General features: G+C 44.1%; 1 protein-coding gene across 2 annotated transcripts in view; it reads right to left on the bottom strand.

Annotated features, from left to right (window-relative positions):
- The window catches only part of LOC118386998 (prolyl 3-hydroxylase 2-like), a 91,240-nt gene that overhangs the window by 17,913 nt on the left and 59,063 nt on the right, over positions 1 to 14,264 (bottom strand). For both annotated transcript variants that reach the window (XR_008144466.1, XM_052526826.1), the window contains exons 2-3: positions 10,574 to 10,726; positions 8,261 to 8,450 (exon numbers count right to left, since the gene is read on the bottom strand). Coding sequence is in view for 1 of the 2 variants with exons in the window: in XM_052526826.1 (XP_052382786.1) it covers positions 8,261 to 8,450; positions 10,574 to 10,726 (343 nt within the window). In the remaining variant the exon portion in view is untranslated. The remainder of the gene's footprint in view (positions 1 to 8,260; positions 8,451 to 10,573; positions 10,727 to 14,264) is intronic.

The following is a 14,264-nucleotide window of genomic DNA, read 5'->3' as shown; positions in this document are numbered from 1 at the left end:
GTGAAGAAAGAGAGAGGGTGGGGAAAGAGAGAGACAGTGAAGAAAGAGAGAGAGGGTGGGGAAATTGAGAGAGACAGTGAAGAAAGAGAGAGGGTGGGGAAAGAGAGAGACAGTGAAGAAAGAGAGAGAGGGTGGGGAAAGAGAGAGACAGTGAATAAAGAGAGAGAGGGTGGGGAAAGAGAGACAGTGAAGAAAGAGAGAAAGGATGGGGAGAGAGAGAGAGACAGTGAAGAAAGAGAGAAAGGATGGGGAGAGAGAGAGACAGTGAAGAAAGAGAGAAAGGATGGGGAGAGAGAGAGACAGTGAAGAAAGAGAGAGGGTGGGGAAAGAAAAAGACAGTGAAGAAAGAGAGAGAGGGTGGGAAAAGAGAAAGACAGTGAAGAAAGAGAGAGAGGGTGGGTGGGGAAAGAGAGAGAGACGGTGAAGAAAGAGAGAGAGGGTGGGTGGGGAAAGAGAGAGACGGTGAAGAAAGAGAGAGAGGGTGGGTGGGGAAAGAGAGAGAGACGGTGAAGAAAGAGAGGGTGGGGAAAGAGAGAGACAGTGAAGAAAGAGAGGGTGGGGAAAGAGAGAGACAGTGAAGAAAGAGAGGGTGGGGAAGGAGAGAGAGATAATGAAGAAAGAGAGAGAGGGTGGGTGGGGAAAGAGAGAGATATGTCCTGGGGCTCTGTTTACAAACACAAACAGACCCCACAGATTCCCAGGACAGCCCCAGGGTTCGACCCAACCACATCATGAGAAAACAAAAAGAGAATTACTTGACCCATTGGAAATAATTAATTTAAAAAATTTAAAAAACTAGGCAGACCTGGCTCTCAAGAGAAGACAGGATGTGTGCTCACTGCCCACAAAATGAGGTGGAAACTGAGCTGCACTTCCTAACCTCCTGCCAAATGTATGACCATAGAGACACAAATTTCCCTAAGATTATACACAAAGATTCAAAAACAAATTCAATTTTGATAAACTCCCATATCTACTGGGTGAAAGACCAGTGTGCCATCACAGCAGCAAGATGTGTGACCTGTTGCCACAAGAAAAGGGCAACCAGTGAAGAACAAACACTTTTGTAAATACAACACAAATTTTAGTTGATTTATTTTCCATTTTGAACTACATCATTACAACACTGTATATAGCCACAATATGACATTTGAAATGTCTCTATTCCTTTGGAACTTTTGTGAGTGTAATGTTTACTATGAGTGTATTGTTTACAACTTGCTTTGGCAATGTAAACATATGTTCCCCATGCCAATAAAGCACTTTGAATTCAAAGGATGGAGAAACAGAGCGAGAGCGAGAGAGAGAGAGAGAGAGAGAGCGAGAGAGGGAGATTTACAAGCAGGGCTCACTATGGCTGTGTCTTTAGGCAATAGCATGAGATACAGAGAGAGAGACAGAGAGAGAGACAGAGAGAGAGAGAGATTTACAAGCAGGGGTCACTATGGCTGTGTCTTTAGGCAATAGCTAGGCACTCATTGCTGGCCCAGTTTCAGACTGTTGGCTTTTTGGATCATCTAAGATGGTAACAGAGCAAGTCAAAAAGATGTCAAAAAGGCTTTGCACGTGAACACACACAGAGACAGCCAGAGGAAAGAGGAAAGTAATATGCACACCGTACACATTTGTCTCCAACTGTGTTGGACTTCACACAATCAATACACTGCTCATTGTTTTTCCTGCACTCATCTCCGCCCGTTTAGAGGTTCTTTCTAGATGTTCAGTGGTCTGTTGGACCACTTAGCCAAAGTCAGACTCATGGCCACAACAATGTTTTGAAATTACAATACCAGGATATTACACAGGAAATTCCAAGAACCAAAATATGTGTGAGGAGTCATGGGTGTTTCAAGTCTTGTCGGCCATTTTCCTTGAGTGGCCAAAAGAGATGAAGGGGGGTAGTTTTAAAATGAACTGTCCCATGAAGTAGTCCAGGTGGAAAAGTAATTTATCTGAAAAAAAGTATCCTCGAGGAGGTAATTTACGGTAAGTAGCTCTCTCTAAAAATTAATGGCAGAACCACATGAGATATGGCGTAGGGGTATTTGCTGTTAAGTAGAGTATACCAGTACTCCCCTCATAATGAAAAAACAGTCTATTTATTTCAAGATTCATGTTGTTTTAAACTATTAATATGAAAAAAAACATTAGACCATTTCCAAACTGAGGGAGTTGTTTCCGTCAAATCAATAAAGAGTCAGTTTGCAAGAACGATTTGGCTAAAACATGGCAGCCATCTCAAACTTCACCTCATTCAATTATCCTCATTCAAATATGTTCTGAGCAATGACTAATCTTCGACACTAAAGTGTGACATCAAAAACAAGTCACCATAAATATGTGTGCGCTGTGAAAGAGAGACATTGGGCTGTTTACACAACAGTTTGTGATTTCTTGGCATTTGGCAACCTAGCGGTCCAGAGCGCCCTCTCTCTCTCTGCATATTTTCCCTCATCTGCCTTTTGACCAGAGCTGGAGAGTCACAGATGACATGTAAGGGATTACAAAAAAAAAAACAGAAACTACAATCCGTTACATTACCAGCAAAAATATTGTAATCAGATTACAGATACTTTATGAAAAACTAGATGATTACTTCGAGGATTACTTTTAAATTCAAAGAGGATGTTTTCGGGAAAAAGATATTTGACACTTCTCCGTTTTCTCAGTGACCTTCAAAATCAGCATTGAAAAAAGGTGCAAATTTAAGTTTAAGACCGCTATGATGACGCACCAAAAAAGTTTGATGGATTGTGGGAAAAGAGCAGGAATAGGCTTTTGTCGGTTGCAGTCCAAGCTCTGTCTTCCAATGGTACGACTGCTGTCGGCATCCAAAGATGATCCAATTTGAATAAACACTTGAAGGCAAGGATGACAACAGTGGTGTAGTCTACGGCGATACAGATATCACTTATTATTGATATCTACATAACACATTGATGTGAATAACACAGCTGCTCTCTCATTTAGCTATTTGCGCCTTACGGATTGTGGTTGTTGTGGATGGCTGTTCACAAATATAAATGTGTATTTCAACCAAACAATGGTTGAATTCAAGAAGTTTAAGCTGCCTGTCAATCATTGTTTTTGAAACCAGTAGATAGCCAGTGAAAAATGCACTCTTGCAACAAACAGCTGCATAGTGTGGATCCCAGCCTATAGAATAACAGCTGCATAGTGTGGATCCCAGCCTATAGAATAACAGCTGCATAGTGTGGATCCCAGCCTATGGAATAACAGCTGCATAGTGTGGATCCCAGCCTATGGAATAAAAGTGGAGCTTTTATTGCTCAATCTAATTCAAGCTGATACATTATTTTTTCCCCCCCTAAAGGACACATGCTGAAACCCGCACACTTTTGATAGACTTAAAGGGGCAATCTTGTAGTTGCTACATCAACTTTGGGATTTATAAATTATATATACTGTATATCCATTGATTCTTGAAGAATATAACTTATTAACTGCCTCACGAGGTTAGTTCAACTGTCACACTCCATGAGAACCCAAAATATAAGCTTGTTTTTCTCCCAAGGTTTGTAAACATTGTAAATGTAAACAGACACTGTATAGCCTCATAACATGGTTAAAACAATCATTTTGATATCATGGATGGTCAGTCCTTGCATCCATAGCTCTGTCTGTTCATCTGAGAGTGGTTACAATTTCTCCAGGCCTATCTGTCACGGTCGTCTGTAGAATAAATGGACCAAGGCGCAGCCTGCGTAGAGTTCCACATGTTTAATTATTGAAACTCACCGAAACAATACAGAAACAAACGAAACGTAATGGCGTGCTCACAGGCACTACACACACACACACATAAAGATCCCACACACAACAGGGGGAAAAAGGCTGCCTAAATATGATCCCCAATCAGAGACAACGATAGACAGCTGCCTCTGATTGGGAACCATACCAGGCCAACGTAGAAAAGGAAAAACTAGACTACCCACCCTAGTCACACCCTGACCTAACCAAAATAGAGAAATAAAAGGTTCTGTAAGGTCTGGGCGTGACACCATCCCTCAGCTTTTTACTAAAACAGAGGCCTCCGTTTTGTTATTGTTTCATCTGTGGATTTGCCCTTTAAACAACTGCATATTATCAAGATAAAGTGTCACCAACAAAAAGGTAAACAATAGTCCTATAACAAATGCAGCAGTGCTCAGTAGTGCTCAAAGCAGGCCATTCCATGAGAGCAGCATTTATTTTCAACTCAAATCAATGAGCGCAATCAGTCCTCCTTGACAACAAATCATAAACAACAGACTAGGGCTAAGCTAATAAGTCCTTAGTTTTGGGGTCATGCTCAGGTAAAACAATTTGGCAAATCTGTACTTCCATATTTCCAAGTCCTATTCTTGAATATTTCAGGGGTATAACATTTATTGGAATGACTGGAATTCTGATAGACTTTGTTTTTATTGTTGTAAATATATAACATATTATTATTATATGTAGTAAAAAGCGATGCGTTAGAAGAAGCCTACATAACGAACCCATAAAGTCAAATGTAACATCCATATATGGCCAGCTATGTCCATTTTAACATTGATTTATCCAGCAATAGATGTCGTTCAGTTGGTTACATACATTTTTCTCTTCTTCTAATGCCTCTTAAAGGGAAAGTAATCTAAAAGTAACGCAATGTAATCAGATTACTTTACTGAGTTTGGGTAATCCAAAAGTGACATTACTGATTTTGGACAGGTAACTAGTAACTGTAACAGATTACATTTAGAAAGTAACCTACCCAACCCTGTCTTTGACCCTGTGCCAAGTCCCCCACCATGTACCAGCCTACTGCCAGTGAGCATGGTATAGCCGTATGCCATTTCAAAATGTCAAAACATCTGAAAGCAAGAGATGTTTCCCATCCCACATTAAACCTCCACTTCATAACATGATAAACGGCTGTTTTTCACAAGGCTGTGTTTCTCGGGGGGTGGGGGGGCATTTTGCACCAGGGGGTTGTGAGCAATGTGAACCATCACTCAAAGTAGAAAGCTCTGTTTTTTAAATAAAAAAATACTACCCCTGGCTGCTGAGAGACTCCTCACTGCAGTAAAGTAGCTGTGAGCACAGAGAAATTAAGTACCAAGGTCTTCTGGTCAGTCAGCGATACAGCATACAAAACAAGCAGCTCACACCCACGCAGCGCATATTACATATCCATATATATCTATTCACAGAGGTCAACAAACTGAGCGGTGTCAAAATCCACCGAGCAATCAATCAGCAAGTCACAAAGGAACAGAGTACAACAAGAGTTGAATTCGAATCAGAGCCAGAAAACTGAAGATTTCAGTAAAATAAACGATATATAACCAGATGTGAGACACCACGACTTATGTTGGAGGTGTTAGACACTGCATAGACTGACTATACAAACGCCCCCCCCCCCCTACAAGGTGTCAAAAGCATTCCGCAAGGATGCTGGCCCATGTTGACTCCAATGCCTCCCACAGTTGTGTCAAGTAAGCCGGATGTCCTTTTGGTGGTTGACCCTTCTTGATACACACAGGACACTGAGCGTGAAGAACCCTGCAGCGTTGCAGTTGACACAAACCATAACCTGTTCAAAGACACTTAAATATGTTGTCTTGCCCGTTCACCCCTCTGAAAGGCACACGTACACAATCCATGTCTCAAGTGGCATCGATAAGGGATCATAGCTGTCACCGGGGTTCACCTGGTCAGTCTATGTCATGGTGTTCTTAATATTTTGTATACTCAGTGTATGTGTGTTCAAGGCACTACGTAGACACGACATAGGAGCTGTTATAAACACTACATACATACCCAGCCATCGCGTGTCTTAACACATGGTGACAGCTGTGTACTTAGCCATTACATAGGAGATGTTATAGATGCACAGAACTACATAGTGACTGACCTGAGACCAGTTCGTATAGGCTGTAGCGGTAGAGGACATGGTGACAGCTGTGTACTTAGCCATTACATAGGAGATGTTATAGATGCACAGAACTACATTTTTATTTTATTTTATTTATTTCACCTTTATTTAACCAGGTAGGCTAGTTGAGAACAAGTTCTCATTTGCAACTGCGACCTGGCCAAGATAAAGCATAGCAGTGTGAACAGACAACACAGAGTTACACATGGAGTAAACAATTAGCAAGTCAATAACACAGTAGAAAAAAATGGGCAGTCTATATACAATGTGTGCAAAAGGCATGAGGAGGTAGGCGAATAATACAATTTTGCAGATTAAAACTGGAGTGATAAATGATCAGATGGGCATGTACAGGTAGAGATATTGGTGTGCAAAAGAGCAGAAAAGTAAATAAATAAAAACAGTATAAAAACAGTATGGGAATGAGGTAGGTGAAAAAGGGTGAGCTATTTACCTATAGACTATGTACAGCTGCAGCGATCGGTTAGCTGCTCGGATAGCTGATGTTTGAAGTTGGTGAGGGAGATAAAAGTCTCCAACTTCAGCGATTTTTGCAATTGTTCCAGTCACAGGCAGCAGAGTACTGGAACGAAAGGCGGCCAAATGAGGTGTTGGCTTTAGGGATGATCAGTGAGATACACCTGCTGGAGCGCGTGCTACGGATGGGTGTTGCCATCGTGACCAGTGAACTGAGATAAGGCGGAGCTTTACCTAGCATGGACTTGTAGATGATCTGGAGCCAGTGGGTCTGGCGACGAATATGTAGTGAGGGCCAGCCGACTAGAGCATACAAGTCGCAGTGGTGGGTGGTATAAGGTGCTTTAGTGACAAAACGGATGGCACTGTGATAGACTGCATCCAGTTTGCTGAGTAGAGTGTTGGAAGCCATTTTGTAGATGACATCGCCGAAGTCGAGGATCGGTAGGATAGTCAGTTTTACTAGGGTAAGCTTGGCAGCGTGAGTGAAGGAGGCTTTGTTGCGGAATAGAAAGCCGACTCTGGATTTGATTTTTGATTGGAGATGTTTGATGTGAGTCTGGAAGGAGAGTTTGCAGTCTAGCCAGACACCTAGGTACTTATAGATGTCCACATATTCAAGGTTGGAACCATCCAGGGTGGTGATGCTAGTCGGGCATGCGGGTGCAGGCAGCGATCGGTTGAAAAGCATGCATTTGGTTTTACTCGCGTTTAAGAGCAGTTGGAGGCCACGGAAGGAGTGCTGTATGGCATTGAAGCTCGTTTGGAGGTTTGATAGCACAGTGTCCAATGACGGGCCGAAAGTATATAGAATGGTGTCGTCTGCGTAGAGGTGGATCAGGGAATCGCCCGCAGCAAGAGCAACATCATTGATATATACAGAGAAAAGAGTCGGCCCGAGAATTGAACCCTGTGGCACCCCCATAGAGACTGCCAGAGGACCGGACAGCATGCCCTCTGATTTGACACACTGAACTCTGTCTGCAAAGTAATTGGTGAACCAGGCAAGGCAGTCATCCGAAAAACCGAGGCTGTTGAGTCTGCCGATAAGAATTTGGTGATTGACAGAGTCGAAAGCCTTGGCGAGGTCGATGAAGACGGCTGCACAGTACTGTCTTTTATCGATGGCGGTTATGATATCATTTAGTACCTTGAGTGTGGCTGAGGTGCACCCGTGACCGGCTCGGAAACCAGATTGCACAGCGGAGAAGGTACGGTGGGATTCGAGATGGTCAGTGACCTGTTTGTTGACTTGGCTTTCGAAGACCTTAGATAGGCAGGGCAGGATGGATATAGGTCTATAGCAGTTTGGGTCCAGGGTGTCTCCCCATTGAAGAGGGGGATGACTGCGGCAGCTTTCAATCCTTGGGGATCTCAGACGATATGAAAGAGAGGTTGAACAGGCTGGTAATAGGGGTTGCGACAATGGCGGCAGATAGTTTCAGAAATAGCGGGTCCAGATTGTCAAGCCCAGCTGATTTGTACGGGTCCAGGTTTTGCAGCTCTTTCAGAACATCTGCTATCTGGATTTGGGTAAAGGAGAACCTGGAGAGGCTTGGGTGAGGAACTACGGGGGGGGCGGAGCTGTTGGCCGAGGTTGGAGTAGCCAGGCGGAAGGCATGGCCAGCCGTTGAGAAGTGCTTATTGAAGTTTTCGATAATCATGGATTTATCGGTGGAGACCGTGTTTCCTAGCCTCAGTGCAGTGGGCAGCTGGGAGGAGGTGCTCTTGTTCTCCATGGACATAGTGACTGACCTGAGACCAGTTCGTATAGGCTGTAGCGGTAGAGGACATGGTGACAGCTGTGTACTTAGCCATTACATAGGAGATGTTATAGATGCACAGAACTACATAGTGACTGACCTGAGACCAGTTCGTATAGGCTGTAGCGGTAGAGGACATGGTCCTGCTCCTCGAACTTCTGGGGCCCCTGGCAGAGGGCCCGACACTCCACGTCGGCCCTGTAGTACTCTTGGAGGGCCTCCTCGAACAGGGCGATGGCCCCCTTGTAGTCTGCACTGTCATACAGCTTCACCCCGGCTGAGAAGGACCTCTGTGGGGAGAGAGGGGGAGGGAGGGTGGGAATAGGAGAGGAGGATAGGGGAGAGAAGAGACAATAATAGGAGAGGCAGAGAGATATAGGGGGACAAAGGCATAGAAAGAGAGAGGATGAGAGCGATGGGGGAGAGAAAGCGGATAAAGAATTTAGCTCAGCTTGCGACCACATCTATACACATCGAGTTGTAGTATAGACAATCATAGACAGCTCATACAAGTTGCAGCTGCCTGCTAAATGACGAAAGCACAGAGTAAACAGTGTGTGGTCTGTGTCTGTATGGAGAGACAAACAGGCAGTCAGGCACCACTGCAGCACTACAATGAATGTGACAGTGTGTGAGCATTGACAACATCCCTCCACAACCAAACCTCAATGGGCTTCAGTGCTCTCCACAAGCAGCAGTCAATTACCTAAACTCGTCCCCGCTCATGAAATTGCACTGACCACTGTCAGCCAAAAGACTTGAATCACGGATAACCACCAACAGAAAGAACCATTTACACATAGAGCAGTCACACAATGCACTTTATTTAGAATGGTAATGCACATGATTTAGAATGGCAATGCACTTTATTTAGAATGGTAATGTACTTTATTTAGAATGGTAATGTACTTTATTTAAAATGGTAATGTACTTTATTTAAAATGGCAATGCACTTTATTTAAAATGGCAATGCACTTTATTTAAAATGGCAATGCACTTTATTTGGAATGGCAATGCACTTTATTTAGAATGGCAATGCACTTTATTTAGAATGGCAATGCACTTTATTTAGAATGGTAATGCACTTTATTTGGAATGGCAATGCACTTTATTTAAAATGGCAATGCACTTTATTTAAAATGGCAATGCACTTTATTTAGAATGGCAATGCACTTTATTTAGAATGGTAATGCACTTTATTTAGAATGGTAATGCACTTTATTTAGAATGGTAATGTACTTTATTTAGAATGGTAATGTACTTTATTTAGAATGGTAATGCACTTTATTTGGAATGGTAATAGCTGAAAATGTGTTAAAAACAGACACTGGTTCAGCTAATGTGAACTGGCACTCAATGCTCTGGCTAGGTACTTACTGTTTTGTAGGCACGATGCATATGGCACTCAAAGAAACACAGACCTGCCAACACCAAAATGTTCAATTGAAAGACTGTACACCTATTTCTGTTTGGCAGAAAGAGGCAAGAGGGTTTGAAGAGAGAAAGCCCAGCCTGGTCCTTCCAAATAGGCTTGGGCGGTATACCGTATTACCATATGCCAGGGTACTTGGAAAAAGCCACGGGATGATTTTTCAATACCGTCAAAAGTATCTCTCTGAAGTTTTTAAATAAAATGTGAATATTCTCTAGCTACTTTTTAAGTTAATATCCGCAATAGCCTTGTGCAATACTTCAGGAGATAAAGCAGATTGCGTTCTTCATTTCACCTGTCACATTATTTTCCAATGTGAAACTTACCGTAGTTCCCCAGGACAGTTGAGCCAGTCACGTTTGTTTGTAAATAGCACAACGGGAGAAAGCAGGAGCTGGCGAGTCCATAGCCTTCAATATCTATCAGTGAGTCTCTGTTGCTATTATAAACCGGCTACCAACGTAATTAGAGCAGTAAAAATAAATGTTTTGTCATACCCGCGGTATACGGTTTGACATACCACGGCTGTCAGTCAATCAGCATACGGGGCTCGAACCATCCAGTTTATAATTTCTCTTTTGTATTGTCTTTTCAGTGTCCATGTAGCTCATTGGCATCGGCTACTTCTATCGTTACTTCCTAGGAAAGAGCAATTACTTGGGGACAGTAGAGTTTAGATCGTATTGGGGGAAGGGGAAAATAATATTGTCTCAACGTCATGGAAGTTGGAAAGGAAGGATGCCATTTAAAGGTATTAAAACAGGCCCTGAATTTTTACACTAATCAAACAAGTTGTGTAAAGATGGATTAAAATCATTCTCAATGGAAAATCCCCATTGAGAGTACTTTGGGTAGGGATGCATCTTTCTCCAAACTTTCCCAAAAATGCTGTTTGGAGGATTCCCGGGATTTCTGGAAAACCAGGGAATTTGCGGAAAAAAAGATAGCAGAATTGTTGTAACCCTAGCCTCACACTCTTACCTGATGAGGCCGGGCCTCTCTGTCCACAAAGTGGTCCTGGTCGGATCCCTCCAGAGCCTTGTACTGCTCTAAGTTCTGATCCATTTCCACATGCTCTGGGTTGGCCTGGAAATAGGTGTGGGCCGCCGCCGCTGCCTTGTCCAACTGCTTCAGCTATACAAAAGAAAGAAAGAAAGAAAGAGAAAGAAAGAGAGAGAAAGAAAGAGAGAGAGAGAGAGAGAGCGAGAGAGACAGCAAGAGAGAGAGAGACAGCGAGAGAGAGACAGCGAGAGAGAGAGAGACAGCGAGAGAGAGAGAGACAGCGAGAGAGAGGAGAGACAGCGAGAGAGAGAGAGACAGCGAGAGAGAGAGAGACAGCGAGAGAGAAATTAGCACAGATATCCATGAAAACCCCTACACATGAGAGTACGCCAGCTGCACCTGGCTGACAAATAGCTGCTTTTAGCCAAACATAGCCTTTCCCAGGGTCAAATTCATTGCGCCACAGTTGGAGAAATCAACCACACACAGATGATATAGTTCTGTAGTCCAGCTGTCTCTAGCAGGGCAGTGTGGCCACGTGGAATACTTTGGTGTGGCTGAGGTAAGTACAAGGACAGTGGAGTATATTAATGACAGTGTTCACCTCAGGAAGTGGGAGGTGGAGACACACCCTGACCCGCCTCCTCATCACCACTCCCTTCACATGGAATATAGAGGACGGCACAGGTCATTTATGCGGACAGGGCAGAGACTGCAGAAGCAATCAAATGAAGTGTGTACCGTGCCATTCAAAGAACGGGTTAAGGCCATGACCTGACCTCACACCTTTTTTTTTGTACAAAACATAGTGTTAAGATTTAGGGTTGGCGGAGAATCTACTGCACTAACAGAGAGTGGCATACCACAAGCCACAGATCAAAGAAGACCTTTCAAACAAACCAGTGCTGACTTGAGCACAAAAAGACTCCTTCATTAAGTTATCTAGTTTGCAATATTAATGGTTCTGGCTGAGCAGGAAGACGAGCAGGCGAGAAGAACCGTGACTTTTAGAAGGACACATTGTTCCCATTTTACTTCCCGTCGACATGGAAACCATCCATTCCATCAATGTCACCCCAAATGATGGATTTGCTTCCTTCATCTGGAAACGTGGGAATCATACATTTGGGCACATTAGCATGAAATAATTATCCCAATCCCAAGGATTTTCTTCCATCCCAGACCAAATGCATCAAGAATAAACTCAGAAGGATAAAACTGGGCCTGTCAAGCATCTTTGACTCCTATCAGAGGCCTCCCGAACAAGACAACACAGACGTGGGGGTTTTTGAGTAGAATTGCTGTGGATACTGTACAGACCTCGGGGCTGCTGGTCTAAATGAGCTCATGGTACAAATGGTAAAAAAGCCAGCCGCTGCTATTTCTCAGGCTTGGCAGCTTGCCGACGCAATCTCCGCTAAGAAGTGCTCTGAACTCTCACTTGGGTTCCATGTTTTTAACTAGTCAATGACCTGTGTGACATTTGCTGAAGGATCATTAACTACAAGTAGGTCTGTTTGACGCTTCATATCTACCCAGAAATGTAGTGGTCTTCTAATGGTTCTGGAAGACAGTAGCTTGTTAAAATCTTTTGGCCAAAACCATAAAGCTTTAAAGAATGTTCTTGAAAACATGCTATTTCCATTGTTCTTTTGACAAATGGAAAAAGCCAAAGTTTCTTTCCTCTGAAATAGCCATGACACACCAGTGGGTCCCACACCACCATTTGGGGAATTGACACAAAGGCTCCACAGCTGTTGAATATAACCAGACTAACAGCATCATTCACTAACAGCCCACTCTAATAGGCTAGCTGCAGACGGAGCGGATTCCCACGTGCCGTGAAATTTGAGGTCTTAATTCTGCCTTCACAAGCACCGCTGTACTTAGGACACAATGTTGGCTCTACAGTTAAGAAGCCCATATCTCCCTCCCTCCCTCCCTTCACATTAAAAGGGTCGTAAAACCTCAAAATGTCACTTTTTAATTCCACTTTTTCAAACTTTTAACCTGCCTCCTCATGTCAGATAAGGAAACGCAGTTTAAGAGATTGGATCACATCAACGGGGAAAGAAAGGTACGGTTTTGCTCCAGCCCCAGTTGCGACCTGTGTTGGTTGCTTGAAGAGCTCTCAGGGTGCTATCAGATCTGATCAAATCACTGTCAAGTCCTGACAAAGCAAGATATTTGCCAATCTTTCTCTAGGACATTGCCGGAAAAAACAACCACATTTCACAATAGCTCACATCAAGATGTGGCATGTCATGGCCTGAGAAACATGCCCAGGACAGAGATGGACAGACCCTCAACATCGCAGGGATACAATAACACACTCCCAAGAGATTAGGGATGCTTCACAGACCTCTGTCTGTGTGGGAGTGAGGGTAAGAGAGAGAGAGAGAGAGAGAGGTCATGGTCAGTGGTAGCGGGCGAGCAAGCAGCAGAGGTGGCTTCCTGCTTAGCGTCCAAGGGATAAGTGTACGAGACAGTGAGCTCCGTCTAGATGGGGGTCTCATGTGGTGCAACGTTAGCTTATGTCTCGTAAGAAGGGAGGTGACTATATGATCCTGCTCATTTTAAATCCTTCCTATACTCGTTAAAAACAGGTGCCGTTTTGAATGGTCTGAGACCAAAGACCAGGCTCCAAGCTTGTAACTCCACTGTCAGATCTAGGCTCTTTCCTGACTAGGAAGGCTGGCCGCAAAGTCCTTATCTGGGTGCTGTGCTGATCAACAATCTCCTCTTTTTTTCCCCTTCTCTTTTTGCGACGCAGCCACGGAGAGGAGCAGGGGAAAGAAAAGCTGTGTGGACATGCTTGGTTACCTCTGAAAGGCCAAAGAGCGAACTGGCATCAACTACATTCCTGCACTGTCCACCTCTCCCCATGCTGCCCAGGCTGAGGCTAAGGACCAGAGGATAGCCAGCCAGAGGACAGCCAGCCAGAGGACAGCCAGCCAGGGGACAGCCAGCCAGGGGACAGCCAGCCAGGGGACAGCCAGAGGGACGGTGGAGGCATTTTAGTGTCCCATCCAAATGCTGACCTCTCCACTTTTCCGGTAATCACGATGAATTCCGACGGACTTCTCTCCGTCCGAGAGCTAGAGCCAAGGACGGAGCTGTGACGTTCAGGAGATGGGCGGGGTGGAATCCAGCCACCTGTGGACTGTCTAGGCCCACCTGCCGTTCTGTTCCACTACTCTCCCCAGTCCTCCCCCTAACGCCTCGGAAAGGCAGGGTCAGGAGAAAGGGGTATTAAGTCCAGCTGCAGCACCAACACAGCTGCGTCTCAGCACTGCCAGATCTATTGTCTCGAGACATGAGAGAGACTAGAGCGAGAAAGTGGAGGAGGAGATTCAATCTGACGCATGACAGCAGCACACTGCCATCCGGCTTTGATCATGAGAGGCCACAATACCATCATGAATCTGTGGTCACAATTCTGCACAACCATTAAAGTGAGCAAAGTACCAAATGTGACGCTTTTACATCGTTTTAAATCTTTCTTGTGTGAATGTAGTTTCCTCTAAGAAAAACACAGTTTCAGAAAAGTGTGCAATTAAATAGAACATAGCAAAGTGAGGGTGAAGGTTCGCTATGAAAACTGCCATATGAAGACCTCAGTGGTATTCCATAAGCAACATACAGGACTGGGCAGCCGTGCTGACAGACT

This window comes from Oncorhynchus keta, chromosome 1 (genome assembly GCF_023373465.1).
Source record: "Oncorhynchus keta strain PuntledgeMale-10-30-2019 chromosome 1, Oket_V2, whole genome shotgun sequence".
Lineage (NCBI taxonomy): Eukaryota > Metazoa > Chordata > Actinopteri > Salmoniformes > Salmonidae > Oncorhynchus > Oncorhynchus keta.
This window is presented reverse-complemented; position numbering and strand designations above follow the sequence as displayed.